At 38.2% G+C, this 8,436-nt stretch overlaps 1 protein-coding gene across 1 annotated transcript; it reads left to right on the top strand.

Annotated features, from left to right (window-relative positions):
* The first annotated feature begins 3,011 nt into the window (after nucleotides 1–3,011).
* Nucleotides 3,012–7,457, top strand: LOC122793669. Its single transcript, XM_044061895.1, has one exon. It carries the CDS (start codon nucleotides 3,263–3,265, stop codon nucleotides 6,614–6,616), a length of 3,354 nt encoding a protein of 1,117 aa, XP_043917830.1. The 5' UTR covers nucleotides 3,012–3,262; the 3' UTR covers nucleotides 6,617–7,457.
* The last annotated feature ends 979 nt before the right edge of the window (nucleotides 7,458–8,436 follow it).

Raw genomic sequence — 8,436 nt, 5'->3', positions numbered from 1 at the left:
TATCTCTTCTAGTGATTTCCTGGAGAATTTGGTCCATAGAGTTTTTGTTTATGAAATCAAAAAATTGGGGGGGCATAGGCTACAGTTGTGGCACATGTATCCAAGTTTATAACTGGGGTATTTAAAGTCTCCTTGGATAATGGAATTCCTGTTGATATGAAGTTCATCCAGAGTATTTAGAAATGTCAACATAGTTTTATGGGAACATAGAGGGGGGTCCTGTACCATGCTATGATTTCATAACTGGCCCAATTAAGTGAGATTTGGATCTCAATCAATTCATCTGCCGGGTCAATAGATATCTGCCTAAAAGTCCCCAACAAATATGAATATTCTATCGTAGTTACCAATTGGGCAAAAGGCGTGATAAGTGTAAAACATTTGAACTGAGTGAGTCCTTTCTGTACATTTAAACTAAGTGTTTGTAATGCACACATGTATGCACTCCAATGCAGCAAGGCCTCATGATCAGTCAATTTGTTATTTAGACACGTTGCAGCCTTGATGTGATCTAGTGCTTGATTTCTTTTTGTTCGGTTGGGAGATCTTTTAGCTAAAATCTGCCTAAAAAGGCACTGTGAAGGCAGCAAAGGTGTTAGCCAGTAGACAGAAACCCTGGAATGAAAAGTGCAAACCATTCCTGAAAAAGCAAGAGTGACTGTTTGATATCTCCTTCCATGCTGACACATACTGGATCAACCTAGAATGGCACAGACTATTTAGCAGACTGTTGAAGCCAATCATCTTTTCCCTGTACTTTGGCATTAGACAAGGAGAAGGAAGCGTCCAGAGCCAGTGTCTTTCCTGCATTTTTGACATGCATGGAGAGCTCTGTCATGTCTATTGGCATACCCTCAGGGATCTATGTGCCAGGTCATTCACACTCACAATGAACACTACCATGTCATAATTATATAAGTTCAACTTAATGGTCTTTAGGAATCTTGATATGTCAGAGATTCTGGCTCCAGAAAATAACTCACTTTCGCCTTCTCTTTATAAAGCCTTATGAGACTAAAGATAGTATGTCTGATAATAAAGTCACCAATTACTACTACACGTTTGGTTAGAAGTGTGTCTAAGAGCACTTGTTTTAGAGTGGTTAATTACCTGGTGACATTTTACTGTTGTAGTACTAATAGGTGTTGCAGTGTTAGATTTGCTACATATGCATCATAAGCAGTTGTTTATCCAGCTAAGTTCCAAGCTGTAAAGGAACTAGCAATGCATTTTGGGAACAGTTTTAACCCTGATAAATGGCAGCTTATTGTTCTTCTGCTTTATAAACTGTTATGTCACAGTAATGGATTCTGGATAAGTTTTTATTATTTTGTCCTCACTAAAGAATAGAATGTTTTTTTCCAGTTTCCCTGCTGATACCTTGCTCTTGCCAACAGAGTAGCTAACTGGTATTTTTTTCCAAGCTTACCATTTCTAGAAGTGTGGAATACCAGGCAAATTGTTAGCAATGTTTTCTTCACCTGCTCAAAAGACTATAGACCTTCTACCTTAGCAGAACATCTCAGTAATAACCCATAGTTTCCTGCAGAATTTTTCATTATATTTAAAACAATGGATGACTATACCCCATCTAAGCAGAGTGCAAAGGTCATGTTTGGCAATTAGGGCAGAAGATTAAAACTATAAGATGTTAATGAGCTGCATCACATAGTCTTTGATTTGATTCTCTCAGTGTGCATTTGCTTAAAGTGTGACTGAGCAAGCCAGTTAGCCAGACAGCTCTCCTAGATCCCTACTGAAAATGGCCCACAACTAAGTTGAGGAACCCTGTTAAAATAAAGTTGTCTTAAGGCTATATTTCCCATGATGCTGAAGAGTATTATGAGAAGACTGGAACTAGATTAGATTACCTCCTTAACACAGTGATGTGTCTCAGTGACAACATTTCAGTACAGTGACCCAGTACCAATCCTCACCTCAAATGGCCTAAAACTGGGGATGTAGTGAAATCTGGCTTGCTCTGGTAACTAGCTAGAAAGACAAGCTGGATATTAAACTGTAGGAGATAAGCAAGTTGAAGTTGAAATTGCTTTGGGGATTCACCCTTCATCTTATTATTTTCTAGCAGAGGGTGCGAGGTGGAATATGATTACTGTGGCCACAAAAAGAGGCCATGATGTAATCATTGTGGCACCTTTTGTGGCTGAAAAGAGCCCACAGACAAATCTCCTCGTCCAGTTAACAAACAAATAAATAATTAAATAAATAAATCATAGACTCCTATGTAGAATTAACATTAACAGCCGAGGATAATTTTGTTCTTTTACTTTTCTCTTTATTGTCTAAGTCACATCACTATATTTGAACACATCTCAATGCAGAGGAGCAGAACCTCGGTTTTACATAAACTGATGTAAGAAATAATATATTGCAAGAGAAAGCAATACTACATGTTGATAGGTACAGTTAAAATAACTATAACAATAGTTGTGACAACATTTTCTAAAGTTCTTACATTAAAAGATCTGTCTTATACTACATTATTAAATCAAAAGCAATTTGCAAATGAAAAAGATCAAAAGGGATGTTATAAAATAATGAATGGTGATTTTATTGTAACATAAAAGGAAACAGTTCTTTGCAGGGAGATTGCTGAATGCAGCAGATTACAACTTGAAGTATTAATATACAATAAACTGATAAATTCATTAATGAACAGGACAAGCTCTAACAAGTCATTGTAATTTGTCACATGATGATTATACTGTGTGGGGCAAAAGCAAGAAGTAAGGGTCAGAACAGATCAGTATATCCATAATGCATTTTTGTTTTGACAGTGCTCTTCTCCTCATGGCTGTTTCTCACATCTTTCCATATATGCAAAAGTATTTCTTAGGCTATAGTAGCAGAGCCTGTCTCTCTTCTACACATTCACTTGTAATTACCTGCTTGGTCACATGTATCACTTTACAGAAGTTATTTGTTTAAGTGACTTTAAAACGCACCTATAATCTCTTTGCCAACACACTGTACTGTGCATCCTGTAAGTTAGTATTCATCTAACCTGAGCTCCACCTATGCAAGCACACACACACACATTATGCAAAGCTTGCACCATGCTTGGCATACGTGCTCGAATGTCAAGCTTTACTCTTCAGCAGTCTGCTGGTAGCACAGATGAAGGTCACCTTTCTACAGCTAGCTCTTTGAAACTTCTTGCTCGTCTGCTCAAGCCAGTTAGTCCAGCAATAATTAATAGAATTCTTTGCATTCCTAAAGTCGATTGCCCTGACGTGAAAGTATGATAAAGAACTTAGACTTGTGGAGTCTGCTGTGTGACATGCAGCTGATCGGGAAGCTAACAGTCTCTGCTGCAGCTTTGGTGCTGATTACTTTGGCTTATAAGTACTACAGTGCCAAAAAAAGAACTACAAGGAAAGCAAAGGGATATGGAAGCAATGGGTCTGAGGCAACACTTCATCTGGAAGAGAAGAAAAAGATTAAAGAAGTTAATGCTCAGTACCGAGATAAAGTAACTGAAAAACACCCTTGCAAAGATTATGGCACTGAAGTGAGGCAACGGCATATGGTCTGCAATTCAACAGACAAGAGATGTGATGATGTCACTGCAAATAGCAATGTATTTGGAAATGAACTGCTAGATTGTCACAACCATATTAAATGGAGCAATGTGCATGAACATGGACAAGAAATATTGTTGGGTCAGCAAGAAAGTATAGATATACGTAAGCTAAAATTTTTAGAAGCTGATTTAATACAGAGCACTGATTTTCAGCTTGTTTCTCAAAGTTCTTCACAACAGATGCACCAGACAGCTGAAGAAAGTAAGGAAGATATACACAGTGAGCTGAATTTGCACAGAAATGGAGAAGACATTTCCTTGGGTCAGCAGGAAAGTATAGACATACGCATGCTAAAATTTTTGGAAGCAGACTTAGTACAAAGCACTGACTTTATCACTCAGAATTCCACTCAGCAGGTACACCAGATTGCTGAAGATATTCATGATGACCTGAGTTTACATGGAATTGGACAAGAAACTTCACTGGGGCAACAGGAAAGCATAAATATACATAAGTTAAAATTTCTAGAAGCAGATTTACTACAGAGCTCTGATCTTATCACTCAGAATTCTCAGCAGGTGAATCAGACAGCTGAAAAAAGAAAGCAAGATGTTCATGATAAGCTGAATGTATGTGGAAATGTACAAGAAATCTCTCAGAGTCAGCAGGAAGATATAGATATACACAAGTTAAAATTTTTAAAAGCAGATTTAATACTGAACACTGATTTTATCAGCCAGAGCTCTCCTCAGCAGGCAGACCAAACAGCTAAAGAAAGGAAGGAAGATATTTTTGGTAAGCTGAATGTTACAAATGTGTATGACTCTGATACATACAAAGAGGCTGAGTCTCAAAATAATCATATTAGTAGTAGGCATGGGGGCCATATTAGTAAACCTTATGATTATGCTGTTTCTAATAAAAGTAAAAATATGTATGATTTAGACAATGCAGCTCATAATTCAGAGCTACTGGCATATAATCAAATGCAGCCCCCTCCAAAAGCCCCAGTGAATGATACCCCTAACCAAATAACTATTCAAGAGGATGATAAAGAAACACCCCAGCTGGATCTATCAGAAGACATGAAAGAGGCAGAAGTTGTTGAAAGCAGAAATAAACCAGCGAAAGACAGTTCTGGGATTGGTTTGACACTGAATCAAAAAATCCAGAAGCCAGGATCTGTATCGACTTTTTCATCCGTAGCTGAAGTTCAAGTTGAAGAAAGTTACATTAGTGACAAGGACAACAAAAGCACAGATGATTCAAAATTGCAATCTAAAAAGTGTATCATATATGATTATTATGTGGAATCGGCCTCACAGACTTTGGAAAAAGACAAATCGTATATGTATGAGATACAGAATCCTAACGCATCTGTTACTCATTATACTGTCATTGAAGAAATCTATAAACTAAAAGCTCCCTCACATGAGGATGAGAACCCAGAGGTTAAGAATGCAACAGCCAGCATAACAAGTGACTCTGATTCCTTAGGGATTGCATCTGTATGCATTAACTCTACTGTTACTAGTGAACCTTCTTCTGGAGAACATCTACTACATGACTTGGAGATAAATAGTGGCCCAGAAGTCCCAAGTGCTCCTGAAGCTCCACTAAGTGAAATCAACAGTATACAGAAGAATCAGCTTCCATTTGAAAGAAAGGGCAGTTTTTATGAGATAGTTGATAACCCTGAGCTCCAGCTAAGTATGGATAACTTCCAACCTTTCTTAAAGGAAAACGATGCAGTTTTATCGGACACGTACTCAGAAAGGAGTACCACTCCTAGACCTAATTCAGCCAGTCCTACAATAAAGCCACTGCATTCTTCTCAATCTGATAGCAAGAAGGAAGCTAATGTAGAAATAGTGGCTGGAGCCAACTTTTTGCAGATGCCTATGATTCCTGACTCATGCGAGGATATCACAAAGTGCAAACTGGATCTAGGGAATTGTTATGATGTATTGTGCATGGCCAAACATCGCAGACTTGATGATGTTCAGGAAGCAGTTTACAAGGTTATGAGTGACAACTACTTGCAAGTGTTAAAAGACCCATCCATTTATGGAAATCTTAAAGCTTCTGAAAGGGACTTGATACTAGAAATGAGAATGAAAGGAAAAAAGTACTTGTCAGTAGCAGACATAGACATCCAGGACCTAATGCAGGCAGGTCCTCTGAATCTCCCTAAACTAGATAGCCCAAGTATGGATATGATGTCTGTAACAAACACCAACAACTTCAGCAAGTTATGCTACTATGATGACCAAAGCAATACTTGGCATTTTCTGACAAGTATTCCAAAAGAAGCAGTGTCCAATGGGTGTGCGATATGTACCATGTTCAACTACCTTTTCATTGTGGCTGGATGCCAGGGTTTGGGTAAAGACTCAAAACCTACTAACAGATTCTTTTGCTACAATCCAGTGACAGATATATGGAGGGAAATATGTCCACTGAATCAAGCACGCCCACAATGCAGGCTCGTAGCTCTTGATGGATACATCTATGCAATTGGTGGGGAGTGCCTTAGTACAGTAGAGAAGTATGATCCAAAGACTGACAGATGGTCCTTTGTTGCCCCTTTACCTAATGATATTTTTGCAGTTGGTCATTTCTCAACAGTGAGTAATGGGGAGATATACGTGTCAGGAGGCACCTTGAAACACATAGTACTAAGGTATAATCCAAAAACAGATACTTGGAAAGAAAGTTCTGCTTGTGGAACAAAAGACAGAACAACTGATCTTATAGCTGTAAAGCACTTCATCTACCGTTTTGACCTTAACAGGAGTATGGGCATCAGTGCATATCGCTGCAGTTCATCTGCCAGGCTTTGGTATGAATGTTCTGTTCTTCGGACACCATATCCTGGGCCTTTCCAGTGCACAGTGGTTGACAATATAATCTGTTGTGTCAGCAGGCAGTTTCATAAGTGGTTCCTTGCAGATGAGATCTACCCCAGATTTCTGCAAAATGACTTGAAACTTTTCCCTTCTCCTAAGGGATCACTGTTTCCCTCAACACTTGTACTACCAGATAAAGATACTCACCAAACACGAGTGTAAGTATTAAGAAGAGACACTTTTTTCTACAAAGGTTGAGTCCTGCTTCATCTTCTGTAAATGTAACAAGGAGACAGACCACAGTCCATGATTTTACATCCACCAGCTTCTACTTCACTCAGTGGATCATTATATCCTGAAACAACAAATGTGGATCGTAGAACACACAATAAAGCCATGTGTTATATTTTGTTTGAAAACTCTCACAATTTGGAATATGACACCATACATCATTTTTGATTTGTAAAGTTAAGAGGCCAACCCAAATACTGAGGCAGCAAGTTAAAAACAAAGAAGGTACAAAATAGACATTTCTTATAAATTCAAGGTATATTTCCAGTGTCTGAAAGGAAAAGCAGGTATGCTAATCTTAGGAATACTACTTGGAGACTAATGTTATTCTGTCCCTGAAGGCTTCAGACTTGTTAAACCTATTACACAGCACATATGTGTCAGACTCTTGTGAAATTTTGGACTGATATTTTTGTTTTTTAACATCCAGTGTCCTTAGATTGCATGGAAAAGATTAATGCTGCAGAGGTGAACCTGCAACACAAAATGGTTCATCTGATATATGTTTAGGCATGATGATTGCATACTGAAGGTACAGTAACACGTCTTTCAACATGTTTGCAAAATGATTATTTATCTGCCACTTATTATGTGAGTGACTACAGATTATGTAATTCTTACCCTTAAAGCACAGTTTACGTATTGCGTATTCTCTGACAATATGAAGTTACCTGATTGGACACTATGCATATAGCATTCTAAACTATCACGATGCAGTATGTTTCTCATATTAAAAATGCTCTAAGATTTCATAAACATCTCTCTATCTCCAGCTGAGGCCCTACGTGTGTGTGTGTGTGTGTGTGTGTGTGTGTGTGTGTGTGTGTGTGTGTGTGTGTGTGTGTGCGTGTGTGTGTGTGTGTGTGTGTGTGTGTGTGTGTGTGTGTGTGTGTGTGTGTGTGTGTGTGTGTGTGTGTGTGTGTGTGTGTGTGTGTGTGTGTGTGTTTTGGAGATGGGTATGACTTCAGCTATGACACTGGTAGCCACACAGTTTGCAGTCTGAAATACTAATCAGAAAAAGAATTGTAAAGAATCCTCATAGCCATAAAAACACTCTGGCTACAAACCTGTACAAAATCATCAATTATAGGTGACAGCAAGATGGTCTCGATCAGGTGCACAGCATACGTTATGACCTCTACGCTGGCTGCTAATTCTGTGAAAACACTTTCAATGTGATAAACACATTCTTCACAGAGAGAGTTTAACAAAACATAAAAAAAAGTAATGTTTTGAACATAAAACTAGGTTTATACAAGTATGCAGTTGCTATACATCATGTCACTAGATTCAGCGGTGAAATATAACTGTGTTCCAGTCAATTTATTAGACTTGAAACAGAGATGGCAGGGAAAATGAGTTTCTCTGTAGTTTCTTTTTTGCAAGCACCTATTGAATGATTTAAAAGTTTGATAAAACCAACAAGAAACTTTTAAACAAAATGCATATTGTTTAAAACAATAGACCAGATATTATCACATCGGTGACAAGTGAATGGAAATTTACACTACTATGCAAGTATTCTTTTTGTGTGTGAGAATGTTTCTGCTTGGTTCTTTTTAATTTCTAATGTCACTTTCTGTCTTTTAATGACCCCCTAATCACTCTTTCTGTCTCACACCCACACACATACATGCATGCACATAAACATGCATGTACACATGCGCGCACACACACACATACACATACACACACACACACACACACACACACACACACACACACACACACACACACACACACACACACAC

The sequence above is a fragment of the Protopterus annectens genome, chromosome 2.part0 (genome assembly GCF_019279795.1).
Source record: "Protopterus annectens isolate FY-2018-M chromosome 2.part0, PAN1.0, whole genome shotgun sequence".
Taxonomy (NCBI): Eukaryota; Metazoa; Chordata; order Ceratodontiformes; family Protopteridae; genus Protopterus; species Protopterus annectens.
This window is presented reverse-complemented; position numbering and strand designations above follow the sequence as displayed.